Genomic DNA, 23,422 nt, shown 5'->3' with positions numbered 1-23,422 from the left:
TATGATGCCAGTTCTGTTCTGTCTTTACCTGGCTTCAGCACTGGCACGACCCAGGCCACTTTCAAGGCTTGAGGAATGTTTCCCGACTCCCAAATATAGTTGAAATGCATCAGAAGTCTGCTCTTCAAGTCTGCAGACAGATTTGAGATCATTTGGTTTGTAATTTCGTCAAGTCCAGGAGCACAGCGTCGACGGAGACAACTTATGGCTGACGTAAGTTCCCGCAGCGTGAAAGGTGCGTCGATGGCAGATGTAGAATGAGGCGGAAGTGGGTAAGATGGTTCACTTTCTCTTCCAATTACATACACGTCTGCACACTCTTCGGCTAGAGACGATACTGATGTATCCTTGAATAACGCGAAGGCAATAAATGGTCTCAAAGGCTCGGGTGTGCTTCTAACCCTATTTACTACTCGCCATATCCTTCACAGTGGAGTAAATACATTTAAACTCTCACAAAACGTTGCCCAATGTTTCCTCCCAAGTTTGTTGCTGTATCGCCGTATTGCTGCATTAAGTTTTTTGAACTGAGTTTTGCTAGCAGGTTTACCATCTCTTCGCATAAGCCTTTTCTCTGCCCTTCTTCTGGCCGCACACAAATTACGGAGCTTTAAGTCCGGGGCTGGAAAATGTGCAGGCAGCTTTAGTATAGTGGTTGCAGCCGCTTTGCTCGCCAGTATATCCTGAAACATATCCCCTGATCGGTGATCTAGATGCTCTCGGTAGCGATCCCAATCAGTTACTCTGCAGGATTTAGCTACCGTCAAATGGTAGCCAACAACATTGGTCAAAATAGGGAAATGATCACTGCCCATTCTGTCTGGAGCTGTGCAACACGTGAGTTGAACGTCACTTGAATGCAACGTCAAGTCAATAATACTTGTGCAAGCTGGGGGCCTAAAGAATGTTACATTGCCATCATTCGCAATGCTTAAGTCTAGCTTATCAATAGCCTTTCCCAGACAACGTCCACATGCATCCGAACTCTTGTCCTCCCATGACGTGTGATGCGCATTGAAATCACCACCAATGATGTGCGGAGCTGAGCAACGATGGTACAGGTCTTCCAAAAACTTTTCGATGGAAATTTTCTTGTGAGGAGACGCATACACCGATGCAATGCTGACTTTCCGATTTCCTATCTGTGCCCTGATCGCACAAACTTCTATAACGTGTGCACAAGTCCACCACACTGAGTGCTACGTGTCGTATCTCTCTTTGTATATACACAGCAGCACTTCCATTTGGGAAAGTCGTTATGGTGGGGTTCTTGTGAGTGTCGTATTCAGTGGTTGATCTTTGTCTCGGTAATCCGGTCTCCGACAGAGCCAAAATTGGAATTGGATATTCTCTCAAAAACAGGTCTAGTTCGTTCATGCGAGAAAGAATACCGGCACAATTTCGCTGCATTATGAAAGGCACTTTTCGGCGATTTAACGTGCACTCAGACTTGGTCTTCGGCATCCTACTGCTGGTTGTGCCCAAAACAACCAAGCAGCACTGATTCTAGAGCCACCACGGCGTGCAGCATGGTCTTCGCAGTACCTGGTGGCATTGTCGCTAGGTGAGAACGTAGAGCGGCAAACAGAACACGGACAATCTCCGCAGTGTTGTGGATATTTTCCTCATGTCCTTTTGTCTTCTGCTCAACTTCTTGTCTCAGTACTCTGGCATAGGTAGCTTATGTAGAAATGTTTTGAGTAGACTCAGTTGGCATGGCTCCTTGTTTTGCTTGACTCGCATTGCCTGGTGTTTTCAGGAAGCATTCTTCCGATTGCACCTCACGTATATTCTTTGGACTTGTTGATATTCTTTCTTTCACCAATGGAGGAAAATCTGCAGGTGATCGAGCAGCTGACCGGGCAGTAGTTCGTTTAGTTGGTTTAGGCCCTTAAGAAAGGCTTTTCGTCTATGCAGCGCACTCACTTGGAATGGGCATCCACTATAACTGGCGGGATGGTCACTATTGCAGTTTGCGCATTTAAAGTCAACCTTGCAAGTTTTGAAGTCATGTGAACCTCCACAGCGTTTGCATAGCAGCTCTCCTTTGCAGAATTTCACCACGTGACCAAAACGTTGGTATTTAAAGCATCTCGGTGGTGGCTCCATGTATTCAGCGGTTTCATGTCGAGTGAAGCCAAGGTTAAAAGTCTGAGGTCGCTCGATGTTTGGAGTAAACGCAAGTACCACCGCGTCCGTGGGTCTAACTTTCTGGTCTAACGTCCGTGGGTCTAAATGATGCATTCGTAGAAGAAACTTTCTTCTAACAATCCTCCTGATGTCAATCAAGCCTTGGGGTTTCGTGTATGCGAGAAGAATGTTACATTGCCTCTGTATACCATTTCGGAACGCTTCTGATCAAGCAGGTGTTTCGCAGGTAGGCATTAAGAAGACGAGCACTAACTTCTACACCACACAGCTTGCCACACCTGAACAGCGCATTTACTTGATCTTCAGCGGTTTCATGTCGAGTGAAGCCAAGGTTAAAAGGCATTAGGAAGACGAGCACTAACTTCTACACCACACAGCTTGCCACACCTGAACAGCGCATTTACTTGTATTCAGCGGTTTCATGTCGAGTGAAGCCAAGGTTAAAAGTCTGAGGTCGCTCGGTGTTTGGAGTGAACGCAAGTACCACCACGTCCATGGGTCTAACTTTCTGGTCTAACGTCCGTGGGTCTAACCGATGCATTCGTAGAAGAAACTTCTCTTCTAACAATCCTCCTGATGTCAATCAAGCCTTGGGGTTTCGTGTATGCGAGAAGAATGTTACATTGCCTCTGTATACCATTTCGGAACGCCTCTGATCAAGCAGGTGTTTCGCAGGTAGGCATTAGGAAGACGAGCACTAACTTCTACACCACACAGCTTGCCACACCTGAACAGCGCATTTACTTGATCATCAGTGGCCACGTCAAGCAGTAGCGAATCTTAAGCAGTGAAATAACTTCGAACTGGCTCAGCGTCAATGACTGATGTCACCGCAGAATGTAAAGCAATAGCGTTCACCTGTCTCAAGTTTTTTTCGCTCTCTACAGGTGATATAATCACCGGAATACCCACAGTTCTGCTTTTGCGGTGGCTTACCATCCATGTCCGACCAATTGTCTACCTTCTCGTGGAGTCCCACTATTGTGGATGCGTCGTCATCGGTTGTAGGTTCATTGGTGTCACCACAGTTATGTTCGCCCGCTCGTTGGTCTGGTCATTTCGATGGCATGTGGGATAGATCAGGCGTCTGTCCTTGTCGCTTGCATGGCTGGGCCACGGCCGAAGTCCCGGAATCGGACCCTTCTTCCGGTCACGTCTTCTCGGAATGGGCCCGGTAAGAGTAAAATATTTTTGATGCCGCAGACGTCTTCGCGAGAATGACGGAAAATAACAAATAACAAGGAAAAATACAAGATCGAGGGTAGGGTTAGCTGCACTCTCAACTTCGTCGTCCCACATTGCCTCACTCAGTGTCAACACATTGCCTCACTCATTATAGACACAGCAGCTCTGGTATCTACTAATGCTCGTACGGCAACACCTTCAATAAAGACAGTTATTTCATAACAGGAAGAGACCGAGGCCTCATAGAGTTCGACAGCGGCGCAGCTCTTACTTCGGGAACTGCGATGGTCAGTTTTCCGTTTGGGCAGGTGGTGCACAACGAAGCATCGGCAAAGGCGAACGTCGGCATGGGCAAGACGATCGACATAGGTTGAAGGCGCAGCGGATCAGCAAAGGAGTGCCCAAAACAGCTTGGGGAGGCATCGTCTATGGTGGTTCTGTGTGGTCGTTGCTGTAGGTTCCATCAATGGTGCCTGGACGACGGATGCACTGGCATCAAAACTGCTCAACATGGCCAGGCAGACAGCAGTAGTAACAGAGGGGTCTGTTATCTGATGTGAATCGAGGGCTCTTGGGAAGCGTTGAAGGACAGCGGTAAAGGGGGGCATGCAGGCCTGCCAGTGCGCGTGTTGTGTAGAAGGAGTTTGTTTGGAGAGCACAGTCGGCGACGTTTGGCGGCACACGTGCCTGCCTTCACGCGGCGTCAGCATAGGTGAGAGGAGCGGACAAGGGCGGTGGCCGGTACGCTGGCGTAAGTGCCTCGGAGACTTGCTCTTCGATGGTGCAGTGACGAGGTGAGCCCATGAGTAACGCTTGGGAGGAAGGGCGCGAAAGACAACTGGCGGGCCATTTCCTCTCAAATGGATTGTTGGATTTGTGGCGTCAGTATCGTTGGCTACAACGAAATAGCACCAATGGTCAATGCAGATGTACTGATCGTGTTGAAAGTAGCGTGTCATGTTTAAATGCGCTGTTTTTGCCACTTGTGGTAGCTTTGGCAAAGCTGAATAACGTCTGCAACTGTTTGCGGGCCTTTTGCCAACAGCATGTGGAAAGCGTCGTCCCCGATGTCCTTTATGACATGTTTGATCTTGGCGGTTTGATGTGTTTGACCCTCGCGAAGCGATGGCAGAGGCTTACGGCATCCTCGATATATGACGTAAGAACCTCGCCAGACAGCAGGGTGCAATCCCACAAGCGCGTTTCCGAACGGAGCTTGCGCACTGTCAGTCAGCCGAACACGTCCGCGAAGGTGATATTGAATGTGGTCTAATGGGTAAGCTCACTTTCGTGGTTGTTGAACGAGAATTCCGCTACCCCTCAGAGGTAAAAGTTGATGCAGCCAAGTTTATTCTTGACGTCCCACTTATTATTGACGCTTACCTATTCGTAGCAGGAGAGCCAGTCCTCGACGTGTTACTCATCTGTATCGTTTAAGATTACTGGGTATCACTCTCTTGAAACGCCGGGACCAGCGGGCAAGTGGGATGTAGGAGCAGGCTGCTGTGCAACGTCGATGGACATCGTTGATGGCAAAGGTATAGTCCAGTTGTGGAGTTCCAGGATGGGAAAGAGGTCAAGCACTCTCTACCACTTGATAGCACGCTTTTAGCGGTCAGCCGAAGGGGCGATTTTAAATAAATGGCAGATGTAGAACCAACCAGTTGTCAAGCGGAGCGAGCGCGAGCAGCAACAACAGTCTTCCTTCTCTTCTTTCACTGGTGCTTCTGCCTGTGCTTATATTCATGCTACAATAGTATTTTTTCTTAATATAGATGGCACTATTTTACTTATACATCTATAGCTGTTTTTCTCTCTCCTGTGTTTTCAAGGGGTGACTGGTGGTCAGAACTGATCTGAAGCTCTCCACTATGGCATGAGGCACGAACCCGACTTTTTTTTTATTGAAATAGAAAACAAACTAACAAGTTTTTGTCACCGTTACTTGGTGACAGTTACCCCTTTCCGCTTGATTGTTACAAATAAAGAAAAAAAAACAAAATAGCATATATACATATATACAGTCCTTCATAGGTGAAAGCAAAAGTTCTCCTATGGTCATAACAAACACGTAGTCGCCACGCTCACTTTTAACTATAGTCAGCTCAGTAGTGGTCATAAATCTTCGTTTCTTCGAAGAAGTGTTGCAGCACCTTCATTGCTTTGCCATTTGTTTTAGATGGCCATGTGCCTAGTATTTTATTCAACGCAAATGGACGCTCGGGTTCTAACTTATGGAGTTACTGTTCGAGTCGCCTTCGGTGTGTGTCATGTTTCCACAGTCAAGCAAGGAGTGATAGATGTCCTCGTCGTCGTGGCCGCATGAACATGCTGATGATGTTGAACGGTGAATACGAAGTAGTAAGTGCTTTGTGTAAGCAGTTCCGAGTCCTAGGCGATGTATAAGTGTGTCTATATGCCTTGTGAGGTCACGGTCTAATTGGCATTCAAGATTAGGATCAATAGCATTTCATGCTGCATCAGTTGAGCATTCCAAAAATTGACATTCTCAATTAAAGTATAATTTAAGCAGTGTTACAACTGAATACCAGGGCTATTGTACAACTTCTCTTCCATGTTTTGAATTGCATCGTCATAGCTGCTGCGTGACATTGATTGGCCAATTCACTTACGTGCAGGCCTGGCTGGAGCGCCACATCCAGCAGCGGCACGGTGGCAAGGATACGGACAGTGTTGAAAGTGCTCCTGCTTCTCAAGACCGGGGACCCCCGATCCTGCAGTGTTGTGTATGTGCGCGTACCTTTGCTTCGGCATCCGCTTTACAGGAACACGAACAGTCACACTACGAAGGGGAGCCAGCCAGCTCGGGAGATCATGCCTGTCCCCAGTGTGGTCGGTCCTTCAGCAGCTACCGAGGTCTGCGCATGCATCAGCGCATGCACTGCCGCTTTCAGCAGAGTGGCCGGGAAGGTGCAACCAATGAGCCGGTGATTGAGGTAACTATCCCGTGGAATGTGTAGGTCTTGTTGGAGTTGGGATACCTGCATGAAATTCGGCATATAAACGCATGACCGCAGTACCAACATTCATGCTCGTTTGAAGCAGAGCAAGTAATGATATGGGCATCCACAATTTCGGAGCACTACATTTTCTTGAAGCCCCATAGTAGCTTTCGTTCACAAGTTTGAATGAGCACAGAATTCGAGTAAATACCTTGTTTTTTATGACATAATATTATTCACAACAGAGAAGGTGTATCTTTTTTTCAGTAGTCCAGCCACATTCATTTTAGGGCAGTAGTGTGGGTTTACATGCTATGCTGAACATGAACTTTACATTTCCAATTTAATTTCAGTTAGTGGGAAAGAAAATAAAAAGACCACTCAGACTGTTGTAAATGAAACTTGTAGTCAGAAGGGCTTATCCATAGAGTTTCTCATAAAATTACCTAGAGGGAAATGTGGTGTTAGTGAGCTACTGGATGCAAGGCGATGCCGAGATATGTGAGCTTTGAAATTGACTTGGATTTGTATACCTCAAAGACACGTCTGGCTTCACCTTAAAATGGTTGATTTCTTACTAAAAGAGCACTTAATAAGCTATTCATGTTTTGCCATTGCACAAACACGTGTTATATTTAACACTCAACTTTCGCGTCCATGTAAAATTTTGCAAAGCCTAAAGAGTAACCAACGGCCACTAAACTTAGCTGGCAGACGATAAAGTCAGAACTCTCTCTGCCATTTTATGTAGTCTTTTCTTTTTTTCACCGTTTAGTTGTGCCGTCAAGGGAAGTGGACCATTAGTTTAGACTATAATATGCATGAAAGACACCTGCTTATAAAAGTTTTCTTTTAGAAAAGCTTTAATCGTGCAGTCGTATCCGCTTTTAAGTTGAAGCCTCGCTCAACACCAGCGAACACAAGCCTCGCAGACGTATATACCGTCATCACCAGTGCTCCAAAGAGGCCCCTAAAGAAATTGGCATAGACGGTGGCGCCAGACTTTCCTCTAGGTGTTTTTGTCAGAAACTCTATGGGGCATACCCGTCTGACTACAACCTCCTTAACTTAGGGTAGAAAAAATGAGTATGGCAGGGTAAGATGATATGGCAAGGATTGTGTGGTCTTCATGACATGAATATTGCGAAAATCTCGTTGTATGTGACGTCAAGCACTTTACTACAGGTATGTCTGGCACACAGCTGCACACCTTGAGCCGTGATAAGTGTGTACGCACCACAGGTGTTTGACAGTTTATAGGAATGGCGAGAACAGATATTGGTTATTTGAATAGAGAAGTGTTAACAAAAACTGACATCGGCAGCATTGACCTGACGAACACAAAGAATAAATGTTATAGTCCCAGCTGGAATCAAACCAAAGAATTATGCTTGGCAATCAAGTATTCTACCACAGAGTCATGCCAGGTCTCAAAACTACATCGGAAAACGATTCTATACGCAGGCATAATGTTGGTGAAGCAACAAATGTGGTTGCAGTGGTGCTCATCTAATCATTACACCTGTGCTTTAATAATACAGGCGTCACATTGCGTTCATGTCATGTAATAGTGACAACTATTGAGTGCCCAGAGTGAACTTCCAAAAGTAAATACGAAAGAGGGTAACACTGATTGTTGTGCTGCCAAGTATATTTTTGATGATGTCTGTGTAATTACGCTGCAAATCATTTAAATTAAGTATGGTATTCTCATTCTTTGATGTTAATTTATCAAAATTTTGATTTCCTTGTCGTGGCAGTACTTAGGAACTGCAACGAGCACAGCTGTGTAAAGAGTAACAATGTAGCTAAAGAAGTAATAGCAAAAAGACAAACACTAGCCGCTGCTTGGACTTGAATGTATCTATATAGTTAACACAGCTGGCTAGGCTAGTTGGTGATGATGTATTTTCTTTGACATAGCACGGAGCAAAAATAGATTTGAGGAGAGACCTGGCTGCTTTTCATGCTGCGATAGTGTCATCCTGGAGGGCGGCAGACAGTGTTGTGACAGCATCACCTACAAAAACGCAGCTGAACTACCATGCTGGAGAGGCAGACGCGAGAAGCATGGAGCTGGCTCCTGAAGTCGGCTGCCGTGGCGAAAAGCGAATAGTTCCACGCATCCACACAAGGAGCGCTGCGTGCACGTTCGCCTCTTCCAGTGTGATGTTATCGTGGCGCATGCTCACGGTAGTGCCGGCCCAGACTTGCTACTCCCGTCTTGTTCTGTGGACATAGGTACTAGTACAAAAATACTGTACAAAAAAAAAAAGTCGGCACCATGCAGGAAGTTTTGTCCGGTTCCATCTCTTCAGTGGCGAAGCTGTTCATAACTAAAGTCTGATAAAAAAAATCATGTGCATTGATATTCGTGCAGCCATAGTAAAGAGGTGTGTTCGGAAAGAGGAAGCACCTGGACATGCTTCGTGCTAGTGCTGTGTGTTGTGTTGTGTGAGCCCTGGTGTCATGCAAGCGCACCAGTGCTGCAAAGCTTTGTGTACATGTCACTGGGTGGAGCTATGTCTCCACTGTGCCTGTTTGCTGCCACCAATCCAGCGTGGCCATGTCGGTCATGTGGCCTGTGCCACTGACACAAGCCACATGACCAGCATGACCACGATAGATTAGTGGCAACAAACAGGTATACCAGAGGCCTAACTCCACCCAGTGACATGCACAGGAAGCTTTGCCATACTGGTGTGCTTGCATGACACCAGGAATCGCATGGCATAACACTGTGCATCAATGTACACTGCCATTGATACACTAGGGTGTCAAGGTTTTTGCACGCGGCACTTGGTGCAAAAAAAGTCGTGGGGGCAAAAGAAGTTTGAGAAATCGAGAATAACAGAGATGCCATACTAAACAATGAAGATGTGGTGGTGAAACATGCTTAAGATGTCCAATGCCAGAAACATACCAGACTGAACACTGAAGACGCAGCGGCAAGACGTGTGGAACACTCCAACTGTGAGAAATACCAGACTGAGCAAAGAAGCTCGACGGCAAAATTTGCCGAGGTCACTTAGCACAGACTGAGCTATGACAGTGCACAGAGAAAAAGAAATACCCAAGATGCCAAGTACAAGAGAGATGCCAGACTGTGCAAGGAAGACACTTATTAGGTTGGCTGTTGATCCACCTTCACTGGGTTGAATGGCTCTGCAATTTTTTTGCCAGGTTTTTTGTGCTTTTACTCATGTCACAGAAAGTGCATCTATCTTCAAGGGAAAACAGGAGTTATACCTATGGCACACTGCAATAGAGCTGCATGCATCTCCTAAAGACAACGCAGTGTGCACGCACAGTCAGCAGTGAGTTTTTCCCTCTTTCGACATCACTTTTGATGCACTTATGATGGTTCATCCATTCGGAGTAGTTCCACATCGTGCTAGCTGTGTCATCACTGAGCGATGTGTGGCAAGATGTGTTTTTATTAGCGGCTGTCACCAATGGGGTACCGAAATAAGGACTCCACCCACTGTGGAGCTTCTAGAGGGCTGCCCATCTCGTTTGTTTTTCAATAAATGTTCTAACTCTCTCTCTGGTGTGACTGTTGGCAGACAGTGATCGCAGCACCATTTGACACCAGCATAGCACCTACGACTCCCATGGATGGAGAGACGGTCTTCTCGGATGCAATGATGGTGCCCCTGCAGTCAGTCGGGGATGAAGGTGGTGACAGCAGCACCGAAGCAGCTGCAGTTACAATGGATGTTGAAATGGCAACAGAGGAGAGCGGCAACAAGGGTAAGAGGAGCCGAGCAGCTGTGCTTATTTTACACGGGAAAATAATTATAATGTAGCAGTCTTCTGTTTAACACTCTCTTGTCACCCTCATCATCTTGAACCTTAAACTTCATTGCCAGCCTTCTCGAGCAGGCCCTATCAAACCTTTGAGCTGTACTTTATTTGTATGCTCAGTAGACTTGTAAAATTCAAGCACTTTGAATATTCAAATGAACATATGATTTTCCTTCGATTTCAATTTGTAAATTTTAAAGTATGATAATTAAATGATTAGGTGAATAATATGGCTAAGCTGCATGTAATCCCTCTGTAAAAGTGGTTGCACTGCAGTGAAAGGGTGTTGTAGTGTGAATACAGCTAGAGAAGTGTACATTGGGATGCTAGTTGGTAAAATACAATTGAAAAAATATAATAAAGCTAAAGATGATTAACCAGAAGCGAAGTGGCCAGGACGACCACAGAATAACAACTGGTTCATTGAAACACACACCATCCTTATGGAACAAACTAAGCACATGCGCAGTGACAGTCATGACCACATGAGAAGTTGCATCTTCCCGAAGAACTCTATGTACAGAAAAGGAGATCCCGCTCTGTCCTGGCAATATACACGGATTTGTCACTGATGCGCTTATGAAGCCCATGTCTAGCTATCCAAGAGGCCAATTCATTGTGGCGCATGCGCACAGAGATGTAAGCCCATCTTCAGTAGCACCAAGAGAAATAGGGCGAGCCAAAAAAGAAATCTAGGAGGCCTCTTGGATAGCCAGACACAGGCTTTATAAATTCGTTAGCGACACTTCCAGAAAAGAGTGGAATTTCTTTTGTTGTAGATAAAGGTCTTAGTGGTAATGCAACTTGTCATGTGGTCCCCATGAAGGTTGCTTACATCTTCAAAGTGATGTTATGTTTAAGCGAATTGGGGAAACTCTAAATACAGTGCAATTCAGTATTCAACGAGGCCTTGAAGCTTGAAATATAATGGCAATAAATTCATGTTTCTACCATTTTTCTGAAAGATCTAGTCTCAATCTGTGGATGATCCAGAGTCCTTCAAGAACTCTGCATGGCAGATCTTAATGTGTCATAGAAATTTAGTGGTTGCAACTCTTGACCGTGGACATATTAAATCTTTTGGGCTATGCACCTGGGGTTTGAATGTGAAGATATCTTAATGTAACCTCCTATTTATTGAATCAAAAGTCAGTTTATATTAATCACTGCTTTGAGTTAAACAGTTAATGAGGATAAATGGATACTTCATACAGATTTTTTCTGGTTTTCGTGTTTTATTTTCGGTTGATTTATCACGATGTCCCCAAGCGATGCTTAAAAGCTTGGTCACCCATGTGATACTACATAGTTTTCATACTCCTTTTGTTCTGCTTTTAAGGTGAAAGCCCTAGATTCCTCATCAAGCGTGGAAAGTGACTGCATTGGCGTTGGCATCCCTCATCACTGGGAAAACACGAGTGATGCAGAAAATCGTCATGTGATGCCGGCACCGCATGAAGTCATCACAACATGAAAGATCATCCAAATTTGTAACATCACGATGATGTCACATGATGAGGCCATAACATAATATTGTCGTTTTGGGCCTCCATGATTGGCCCCATGATCACAGAGGCTGTGATGTTACAGCAACACCCCTGAGTAGTCGCTAGGACTAGTGTCATGAGGACTAACTTGCATCGAAGTGTCTTTTATGAACATGCATAGGGGGGTTATTGTGAAACCACCCCTTTCTTGCTGAGCTATGCCGCTTCCACTATTCTTATGGTTCGTTGTTTCTAGGCAACAAAAACATTGATAGTTTGTCATCTTTTTCCTTGCATCATGATTGTATTCTGCTGTATACACATATGGTATGCGGCATCCTTTCTAACGCACCACACACTAGGTATGAAAGTGTAGATAGCTGGGCCAGTTGGTATGGATTCATAGTAGCAAACAGTGCGAAAAACAAGATGAAAACAAGCTGGAAACTGCGCACTGATTCAACACAATATTTTTCTCTGACACGAGCAGTCGCCTTCACTGCCGATGCCAACACACTGGATACAGCGCTGCCCACCAACTTTCGCTTGCAGTGTACAAAGCTCCCTGATAGAGTTGCAGTGAAGGTTTATGATCAGAAATGTTTCAAAGTTTATTGTTTCAAAGTTTATTTAACGTAGGCCGTGTATTGATTAAGAAAAGTATTGAAGGACACTGGTACAGCCCTACAAGGCTGTAATATACGTTTATAGTTGTGCATTTCAAGTTACTGAAATTGTGTGGTAGTTATATTGCATTATTCCTGCATGTTCATGCTGGTGAGTCTTTTCTTGCCGTGGATCTTGCTTGTGCAGAGGCACCAGCGATGGAGCACGCGTGCCCCCTGTGTGGCAAGATGTTTGGACGTGCCCTGAAGCGTGACCATCACATGGTGCGCAAGCACACCAAGGCGTACCCGCTGCAGTGCACCATGTGCCGCCGCGGCTTCATGTTTCGCAAGAACCTTGACCGCCACTTCCAGGATGCACACAGCGGTGAGTTGTCGTGGAAAGGGCCGTTTTACCACAACAACATTTCGTCTGTTTTATGCTTTTTCTATAGTCGGATACAGCTTTGGAAATCTGAAGGGGCCTCGCCCAGGCAATTGAAGCAGGACAGCATTCACGGCTAAAGAAGAAATAGTCTCGCTGATAAACTCGGCAATGCAACATGTGGGCAGGGTCACTAGCCATCAAGCTCAGGATGTCATCATGGAATGCAACAGCATGCATGCATTCACTTTTGTTGAGGAGGAAATGCCGTGGACTTCCGAAGCTGCATTCGACTGTAGTACTACTTGCCACATTACAGGGAAGCAGCGGTGTGAAGCCAACATCCACACAAAAATAATGTCACACATCAAATTTAGCTCTAAATTTTCTGCTTGTTTTGTTTGGATTATACATGAGATAATATGGGATACTAGTAGAGGATGTGTTGTTTTGTTCAAATTATGTGTCAGAAAATATGTGATACTAGTAAACTATGTGTTCAAGGCTGCGAAAACTTTGTTTGTGACATCTTTTGCTGTAACTTGTAGCCTTGCACCTGGTGTTGCCTCAATTGAATCGTAAATTCTTTAAAGTATCGTATAATTATTGCTAGCTTTGCTGATTGTCACCAATTTTAGGTTTACTTTAAAATGCCCACTTAACATTGTAAGAAACTAGTGACCCAAGCTGAGGAGCATCCAAGACCTTGTGCACTTAATGTTTGGCGACATTGACTGTGTAGTTTACAAATCAGAGCCCCACGCACAATCAAAAATAAAACGATGTAGGCGCATCAGTATGAGTGCAGCCTGTTTCCTTTAGTGAAAATAAAAGCATTCCTGGTGTAAGCAGCAGTCAGAGCCACCCTGAGAGCAGGCTGACAACATAGCGAGAGGGGTGAGGCCCTCGTTGAGTGCTGGTCATGGTATTGTAGGCACCGCACGAATCTTCTGCAACACCGGAAATACTCGCTTTTCTTGTAGACCATCACGTGGTACTTTTATCTATGCCATAGTAGTGGTGATTTCGTGAGCTGCTGCCAACTCAGATGAGCTCTCACGCTTACTTGAAAAAACCAAATTAAAGTATCTTATATGCTATTTTCACCAGTACTAGCCGGCCAAACATGTAAAATTGTACTGGGCAGTCAAACGATACAAACAGCTTGAGGTTTCGATTTAGTGTCAGGGATCTGGTGTCAGGGATTTTGGATAAAGAATGAATAAACAAATCATAGCATATTCACAGAGTGAATGATGATGAGTGGGGTGAAGCGTTCGTCAGTCCATCCGTGCTTCCGTCCGTTCGTTCCTTCTTGCTTCCGTACGTTTGTGCATCTGTCCGTACGTTAGGCCATTTGTGGGTTGATGTGTCCGTCTGTGCATCTGTCTGTATGTCCGTCCGTCTGGTGAACACTCCAAGTACCACCATCTCTCATCGTTTCATCATATATTGGTTATATACAAGTACTGCCTTCTAGGTGATATTTTAAGAACTAAACTCCCCTATGGCACATACCCGATAGAGGTGGCTACTACAAAGGACAATCGAGTGACGCCTTAAGGAGCTTCGCCCCTAAAACATATTATCTGAGAAAATTTAATATCTTATGTCAGCTTCGCAGTGCTCTTATGGAAGGCAGACATTACGACAAATTCAGGGCAGTTTAACTGAATAAGCTGAAACTTCCACTCGTTTATTGTTCATAGATGATCAACACAAAGTTCAAGGAGCACGTGGAAAGAGATAATGCAATTACATCTTTGCCCATGATATCTATCATAAAATCTATTTTGGCGGGAGATAATTTTATTGATGGCCCACTGACACTCATACGTCGGTGGACTCCCTCATGAGTCGACTCACTCTGACTCACTCAGACTCACATCGAGCCTAGAGTCAGTCTTAGTGAGCCCGGGTGTGTAATACTTTGGTGTGTTTGAGTCCGAGCGAGTCCGGTTGAAGAAAACTTCGGTGAGTCAGTCCAAAGTGAAAGATATATATCATATTTCTTGAATGAGTCTGAGTGAGCTCCACTTTTGTTTGCCAATCTAAGGGTCTATCTACTCTATATTCAGCATCACTATGAGCTTTACCTGTATGCATATTCACACTCATGTCTATTCACAAGTTTGCCAAAGCAGTATCATTTCAATAAAAATTAAAATGTGATTTACTTGAAGGGATGCCTTGTCCCCTCATTCCCACAACTCTTCTAGAGAATTTCTTCATAAATATATCTTATCTTGTCATCTCTTTCAATAGAATTGTCCTTGCTGGTTTGCAACCACTCATAGCTCATATTTGAACGTACTGTATCACAAGGTGCCAAGAGCACAAATTATGTGAGATATTGGGGTTAAAGAGCATTGACACCATGATCGAAAAAGTTAATTCTAGACTAACAAACTCATAGGTTGACTCACTCTGACCCACTCAGACTCAGATCGAGCCGTGCGTCTGAGCGAATCTGGGCGAGTAATGGTTTGGCGAGTTTGAGTCCAAGTGAGTTCGGCTGAAGAAAATTTTGTGAGCGCGAGTCCAGCTCAGGAAAGTTTTCATGAGTCTGAGTTTGAGTGAGTTTTAAGGGCAAAATATATTTCATGGGTGAGTCCAAGTGAGCTCCACAATTTTTGCCAGCCTATGTTGACATGTGTTTCTACACTCGGAGACTGCAGCTTTGTAAACTATTCTTTCCTGGTCATTTTTATTCACCTTATAATTGGGCTTGTAAACTTAGGTACGTTTGTGCATTGGTTGCAAATGGTAGCTAAATTCTTGGGGTGGGTTATCTGTTGGCCATTGTATTTGTGCTCTCTAAGCATCGTATTAATGAATTTTGAAATCAGCCCGGTCTTCTTCTTCTGCATGTTAGTGGTGCGGCTTACACAACTGCTACATCTCACTGAACAAAGCTTCATTTGTGGCCTTGTCTACATTTCTTTTGTTCTTGCTTTTCATGTTGTTAACTTTCCTACGCAACCATACAAATTTTCGGGGTGCTGAAAATAAAACTTGCACGCTCTGTTTGTTGGCAATCTTCTTTAGTTTATCTTGTGGATTCCACTTTTGATAGAGATCAGGGCAGACTCGTATCAGATTTCTCTGTTACAATCAACGATTAGTTGCTGCCGCATGCTGCAGACTAACCTGGGTCAAATGTAGCATTTTTTCAGCAATTTGCGATCTGGTCGCCAGATTGCATTGCACAGATTGTGATCGTGTTGATCGTCGTCGAACTTGAATTCGATTTGAAAGTGACCATGTGTAATGGGTGCCTGCAAAGCATTTATAATGCTGTCATGGTAAAGGGCAAATCATTATTCGGTCTTTCTTGCAAATCTAAATCAAAAAGGAAAAGGGGTTTGACTTGTGCAGAGTATAAATAACGATGTGGGTTGCGCTAGTCTGCCACGTCACAATACACCATGTAGCGGAACCAGATTCACATTGAGTAAAAGCTGGATCAGCCCCGATTGCGACTGAAAGTGCTTGTGTGACACCAGTATTACTCAAAGAAGCACTAGGCAATAGCAGTAAGCTTTTGCATGTTCCATGATATTGCACTATGTGTGCTGTTGTAATCTGTGCTGAAGGTGAGCATTCTACACCAACATCCTGTGAACTTGCAAAACCATCTCTATGGAAGGTATCATTATTGTATCCTTCTTTTCACCTGTCTAGGTCACTACATGGTCACAATGGTTCCATCAACAAGTGTGCAGCCCGAGACGGTAAGTCTCATTTCTCGCTAACCAGATTCTGCACAGTGGTGCGTGCAGTTATGGGTACTGGATGTCAGAGTTATGTTATGAATAATGCCTGCCACAGGCTATCTGCCCCAATGCACATCTGTGAGCATTCGATTTTTAAGCAGGCAGTGAAGAATTGTATCACTATGTTGTAACTGAATATCCCTGGATATCACCTGTAATGTTTACTATGTAAGCAGTGCTGGTAGATCCAAAAAATGAATAAGATAAGCAGAGACGATTTTGAAAGTTTCTCATGAGGTAATAAACTTTTGCTGATGTCTGTTCAGCATTAGTTGGAGTTGTTAGCTAAAGATTGGTAACAAGGAACTGGCTGCAATGATGCTGCAGCTGAACATAAGGTTGTGGGTTTGGCTCTCGGCCAAAGCAAGCATACTTCATGGAGAAAGAATCCTGAGATATTCATATCTTATGCTTGGGTTACAAAAAAAACAAGCAGTTGACAACAATCTGAGAATAATCTAAGACACACGGCAATGTCCCTCGTAAATAACGCGGGAACTTTTAAGATAAACCCTATAGTGTAATCTGGCATATTTAAGAGACTGGAAGTACTTTGAAAAGATACTTGGAGTGTAAAAACTGCCAGAAGCTATCGCTATTTCAATATCAGTAACTAACTTCATATGAAAACGACACACTAAATACACACTATACAGTGCAGTCCACTTATATCGATACCACATATAACGATATATCGGTTATATCGATGGGTCGACTTAACAGTCTCATTTTATGCATTGGGGCTATGGGAAAAAAACCATATATAACGATATGTTATCCACCGCATATCGGATGCAACGATGAAAAGTTTGCCGTGGACGGCATGTTTCATTCAGAATAATCGTAACATTTAGATTGATAAGTTCCTCTGAAACGAACTATGCCGAGACAAGACGAAAAGTTAGCGTAGGCGAGTACGTATCTGCGCGTATCAGCGCGTCCCGGCCGTTCAAAAAGCCGAGGAGAGCATCGCGAGTTGGCGCGACGCGCTACAGATGGCGCCAGCTGTGTCACGTTTTGCGCCTCGCCGCGCGTCGACCGCGGAGAGGCTGAGAGAATTTTAAAAAAAAAATGCGAAAAGCAAAGTGCCGCGCTCCGCAGCTTCCCGCCTTCTACAACGGCAAGCTACTCGTAGATTGCCGAACGAAAGCGGGAAAGAGAGAGAAAATAAAAAAAGCGAAAAGCAAAGCGGCGCGGCGGTATCGGGGCGGGGCCTCGTTGGCATTCCGGCTGTGTACCTCTGGCTGTGCTTTCTTCCTCCCACTGCTCCCACCCCGCCGTCGGTCAGTCTCTCTTCCTCAGCGAACCCGTGATGCGTTCTTCGGAGTAAGAAATAAAGTCTTGTTTTTGACATCCTACTATCTACAATATTTATTAATTGGTGAAAATAGCGAAATGAAGCCTGGAGCTACAAAAGGTACGTCCGGCGACGATTTTTTGGCGGCAGTCCAGATATAACGATCACCGGTTATAACGATCATATTTTTAGGTTTTCTCGATATTGTTATAAGTGGACTGCACTGTAGAAAGACGTGACGAAAAATTCAAGGTGACCATTATAACTAGTAACCTACTTGTTTTTTTTTCTCAGTAATTTATAAGTTCTAGAAAATGATACAGCAGTTGAAAGTTTATTCTGACATCCTAAAATTAAAAACTTATTTATGTTTACTAGTTTATTTTCAATATTCTCATTGACTTTGCTATTGTTTTTGGATCAAACAAAAGCACGTGCGAAGTCCTGCCACTTTACAAAAAGCCACGGCCTTAATTTTGGATAAATTGGAATTGTGCAAAAATAGGCTGTGGATTATTACCTTGCATTGTAAGAAGCCTCAACTTGGCTGCTAGCTGTAGGTTGAAGCACATTGAGTGCATCTTCCTGCAAGGTGAATGGAATATGACATAGTATTCTGAATCAACTGCACTTGCTAATTGAGAAATTATTGAACTAAGACAGATATCAGCAATAGTCATTCATAGATTTCAAATATGTTCACGTTTTCATTTACTTAACAAAAGGTGGTAAACTTACATTGCATTGTAATTCGCATTGTATTGCATGCTGCAGGCCTCTGGCACAAGGAAGGCACAATTCAAGTGCAACTACTGTGCCTACACTGGGTCTGGCCTGGTGGACATCCAGGTACACCTGTCCGCTCACCCGGAGATCCGCTTCTACGCCTGCGACCGCTGTGACAAGGAGTTTTCCAGCGAGGTATGGTGTTCTTGTTTTTGTGATTACCGTACTTACTTTCTTAATGTACCCACTCTTATAATGAACCCATCCTTCACTTGGGTCCTTGGAAAAAAAAATTATTCTTTTTTAAAGGGCCAGTCAGCAGGCTCTGACTTTTTTCTACACCCTCTAAACAAGCTCGCGCATCTTTCGTACGCCTGACCAACCTCCTTCCATGCACAGTGACGTCAACTCGGCAATGGGCGATGTTGACTTCATTACTCTTTGTTGAGAATTCGTTTAGACCAATCGACGAGCTGCATGCTGCATCACGTCACTGATCACCGCGTTGACGTCACTGCATGTGGAAGGACGCGCAGAAAAAATGCACGAGCTTTTCCTGCGCATTTCGGAGCCTGACTGGCCATTTAATGTATCTGTTCATTTTATTTTTTTGTGATAGCTAGTTTCATTCACAATCAAAATAACGTTGAATCACATTCTTATATCACAAAATTATGACACAATAAATCTCAAAGTATAGTTTAACAACCATGCTAAACAGTTGTGAGCAGTGCGAGCGCGAATGACATCTGTCAAAATTTAAAAGTCGCGTCTTTTACGGCAAAGCACCATCTGTCGAACACAGAGCAAACCTCATTGCTTATAGCGCCATGTAAGCAGAGTGGCTCTAAAACAAAGTGAAACCCAGAACGTGCATGTGCGGCCATCCGACATTCGTTTTTGTTGTCGGGTTTGCTGTAGTGAACTTCGCTGGACAGCTGCTGCGCAGGGCACAATCGGCTGATAAACTATTTACACGGCCAGTTTTAAAGTAGTTGGAGCATGCACTGTAGCATGGGAACCAAGTGGGTGGACGACACTTCAGCATCGATCTGTTAACATTCATTACTGGAGAAAACAAGAAGAGCTTTGCGCTACAAAAAAGAATCATCCCATATTATGTGGGCCAAAGCAAGGACAGTTTTTTCTTGTGGAGAGCAAAGTTCTTGAATAGAAGCTCTATAATCCTTCAACTGAATAGAAACCCAGCAGCAGTTGAACAGGGAGTTTCTTGATAATGTCATGTCAAATTTTTACTGTTATAACTCTTGTGAATTTTTTTTCCCACGTAATGAACCCTCCTGCCAAATTGGTTTCAACATTTGTGTAAAAAAGGTGAGCTCATTACGAGAGTAAGTGCAGTAGAACCGCATTGGGCATTCACTTTAGCAAAGTTCTTGCGGTGTCTAATGTCAACAGAAAAGGGTGAGAAGTAGAGCGTGAATAGCAAAATTGTAGGTGCAAGTTTATGGAAGATTGACCGTGAATTAAATAGAATATTTCTTCAATAGTTGTCGTATGTTTGTTTAATGTTTTTGAAATACATGAAAGTGTAATTGTCGAAATAGTCACAGTTTCACTGCAAAGGTGAAGCAATAAATACAATCTTAAGAAATCAAAATTTTCACGAAAATCGACGAGCAGCTTGATACTTGCAGCTTCCCGCTGGATCACAAAGAAGGGCGCTCCAAAAGTATGCGCAAGTAAACTGAGTACAAGCGTGAACTAAGATACAAATGATCACCTAAACTCTCCAGCCACTTTTAGTTCCAAGTTTCTAATGCTAAAATTAAAAACTAAAACTGACCTGACATTTCAGGACCAGTTCGGGTCCTTCTTCAGGCGTAACTATCACAGTTGTTACGCCATTGTGTTTGAGGAATGCGCTGCAAATGACAACAACACAGAACCTGACTCTCTTTATTATCTCTTCTTTTAAAGTGCGGTGCGTAGAATAACCCCTCTGCGTCCTGCCACGGGGTGGTGTCGGACGCAAGGTGTGCACGGCGTTCTTTTTTTTTTCTTCGTTCCGCATCAGGAGTAGATACAAAAAGGGGCCCTTGTTTTGTGCGTGCCTCAAGGGCAGTTTTCAAATTTAAAGAACATGTAAAAGCACTTGCCATTATTATAAACAGCTTTCTGTTTTATAAGTCAACGCATGCATGGCATTTGGCTGAGGGGTTAAAACAGCGCGCTGTACGGTGAGGGGTTGCTGCTTACATTCCCTAGTCGGGTGCCTTGAAGTTTATTCTTTTCCTTTATTTTTCTTTGTGCCTTTTCTTACACACAGACACACTCACACTATATATATATATATATATATATATATATATATATATACACACATACTGTCGAGCCCGCTTATGATGAACCGGAGCCTGACACGGCATTCGTTTGCTGTATCCCGAAGTTCGTAGTAAATAGAACACAGCTTTAAAAAAAGTTGCGAGTGAAAACACAAGCTTTTTTTTGCCCTAAAAAGTCCGTGATGCACGAGTTTCGAAGAGCAGAAATAATAAGGGCGGTCTCGAGTTCATATAAAACGGCAGAGTGCTCGTTCGCCGAGGCCTGTGGCATAAGCTGCGTGAGGCATTGGCTCTAAAGTTTCATCGTTCTCGCAATCTGATTCCTCCAAATCGCTCTCGCCACATACTTCATTCACAATGCCCTAATCCGTGCACGGTCCCGCAGTGTCGGCATCATCATCGGCCGTAATTAAACCATCGCTATAGATGTCCCACCTGCTCTCCAGGTCGGAGTCAACGACGCGCTGCAACAAATCGCTGCTGGAGTGATCCTGTTCGGAAGCTTGAGGCTCGACATCGGGCCCGACGTCAACGAAGTCGGCCTCACGAAGACAGTTTCGCACGCATGTAGCTGTCACCACCACCCACGAAATTTTCACCATCTCCATAGCTGAATGTCGGGACTCCCAAAGCGGCAAGTTGGCTGCCAAGTGGTCAACAGCTATGAGCAAGCGCTCCGCAACGCAGCACCTACCGCGCGGATTATGCTCAAGCCAAGCGGTCACACTTTCGACGTTTTGCTGAGCGGCCAGAAAAAGCGTGCAAGTCCTCCTGTCTGCCATCCTGACCACACACGCACATCAAGAGCGAGCAAGACGCACACATGCGACACACATGCCAGAACGCGTGGAAGAGCTCTGGGCCCGTTTTCAGTCAGAAAATGAAACTAATTCGAGCCAGCGTGGCTGGCATCGCGGAGCGGTGGAGACGGGCGAGGGGTTGTCATCAAGAGAGGAGAGCAGATTTGCGAGAGAAGGGCAAGGAGTTGCGATAGAGTAAAGAGAGGGGAGGATGCGGCGGGAGGGCGACCTTGAAAACCAAAACCCACGGGAAGGAGGCATGTTGGGTAGCTTGCTTGAAAAATCCGCAAAACGCGCAACTCGCACGTAGAAAAACATAGAAACTTGCACGTAGAAAATGTAGAAAAACAAAGTGCACATGCGCAGAAGTCAAAGCACAGCCGCCTGCATAGGTGCGCGCGGCGGTGTTCAAAGAATCGATGGCCGTGGCCAAAAAATCATTTTGTTGTGCCGGCGGGTTTGCGTGGCCTCAGGAACTTCGATACTTTGCTATTCGTTCCGCGCAAACTACCAGCCATTTTTGTGCTTCCGAACGCGTGCAGAGGGCATGCTGAGCCGAGTACGAAGTGAGCAAGAATAAGTCCTAAACACAAAACGGATTGCAAATTATCAGAGTCGGTGGGGTAGCGTACGCGCGTGCACTAGGCGCAGACAATCGGATATAGTTGGTGGCCGACGATGTTGGCCAATGGTCTGGTCACTCCAGGACGGTGACGCCACATTACCAGCGATCAAAAACGGGGTAGATGGCCAACAGGTCTTCGAAAGATCGGTGGCAGTGTGAAAACACGGGCCTCGCCTGGCGATGCGAGGTGCTCAGAATAATGGGAAGGGGGGTGGACAAAGGACAGAGGGGTGGTAACAAAAAGCGGTCGGGGAGAGCGGTAACTAGAGGGGTGCGAGGCAGGGTCAGTGTTTAACAATAAGAATGTATGGGCACCTCGTCGATGCCTGATCGGTGGTCGAAAGTGGTTTCGTGGGAAGTAGGCAGAGTGCCAAATTCGTTCGCTGTAACCGATTAGCGGCGCTCGGAGACGTTTGTTGTGAGTGCAGTTTTGTGCCATTGAACCGATGCATATTTTCACAGTCATGCGAATATTGTTCGTTTTAAGTGGGGCCGTTATATGTGGGCTCAAATATATATATTGTAAGATGTCCTCGAGTACACTCAAGACTCTCCTTTATTGACTCGAGTATGTGCCCCACAACCTAAACTTGACTGGTGATGATGAGTATATACAGATGAAAAGATGGGACGCATAAATAATGCTCACACTTATTTTCCCCGCGCACCTGAGCGGCCGGCCCAGCCGAGACCTAGGCGGGAAAGGTACAGCGAACAAAGGGTTTAAGACGTGAAACGTGGACTATCTCGGAGGCACGATAACGACGGTTCGAGGAACCCTCGACGAGAGTGACTAGGTAATTGACAGGAGATGTTCGTTCGCAAATAACGTAAGGTTCCAGAAAGCGTGACTGAAACTTTTCACACAATCCGGGTGTGCGAACAGGCGTCCAAAGTATTACTTCATCTCCAGAACGGAAAGTGACGTCTCGACTAAAGCTGTCATAGCGTTGCTTGCGGTCTTGTTGACTGGCCTCCGTGTTGAGTTGAGCACGTTGTTGTGCCTCAGCGAGCCTGGAGACGAAATGTTCTGGCGTAGTCGTCGACGTTTTTGTCATTACATTGAAGAAAGAGGCGTCAATGGTGAATGTCGGCGCATGACCATAGACGAGGAAGAAAGGAGAATACCCGGTGGTTTGTTGAACAGCGGTGTTGTGTGCAGATGTTACGAACGGCAAGATTTTGTCCCAATTATCGTTGTTCGGTCCAATGTACATAGATACCTTGTCGATTAGAGTCCGGTGGATTCGCTCTGTCAGCCCATTTGTCTGCGGGTGGTAAGCGGATGTGGTCTTATGAACTGTGGCAC

The 23,422-nt window shown here is 44.9% G+C and overlaps 1 protein-coding gene and 1 long non-coding RNA gene across 3 annotated transcripts in view; one reads left to right on the top strand and one right to left on the bottom strand.

Moving 5' to 3' along the window:
• The window catches only part of LOC119168853 (uncharacterized), a 174,132-nt gene that overhangs the window by 108,742 nt on the left and 41,968 nt on the right, over window positions 1-23,422 (top strand). For both annotated transcript variants that reach the window (XM_037420148.2, XM_075890877.1), the window contains 5 exons: window positions 5,976-6,293; window positions 9,866-10,052; window positions 12,407-12,586; window positions 16,268-16,317; window positions 18,431-18,577. In XM_037420148.2, the coding sequence (XP_037276045.2) occupies window positions 5,976-6,293; window positions 9,866-10,052; window positions 12,407-12,586; window positions 16,268-16,317; window positions 18,431-18,577 (882 nt within the window). The remainder of the gene's footprint in view (window positions 1-5,975; window positions 6,294-9,865; window positions 10,053-12,406; window positions 12,587-16,267; window positions 16,318-18,430; window positions 18,578-23,422) is intronic.
• LOC142804199 (uncharacterized) lies at window positions 6,283-18,533 on the bottom strand. The gene is made up of 3 exons (XR_012894504.1): window positions 18,395-18,533; window positions 18,177-18,241; window positions 6,283-6,338 (listed from the first exon to the last, which is right to left on the bottom strand). It is a non-coding gene; the product is annotated as an uncharacterized LOC142804199 (long non-coding RNA).

This window comes from Rhipicephalus microplus, chromosome 3, assembly GCF_043290135.1.
Source record: "Rhipicephalus microplus isolate Deutch F79 chromosome 3, USDA_Rmic, whole genome shotgun sequence".
Taxonomy (NCBI): Eukaryota; Metazoa; Arthropoda; class Arachnida; order Ixodida; family Ixodidae; genus Rhipicephalus; species Rhipicephalus microplus.
Note: the sequence above shows the minus strand (reverse complement) of the source record. Positions and strands in the feature narration are given on the sequence as shown.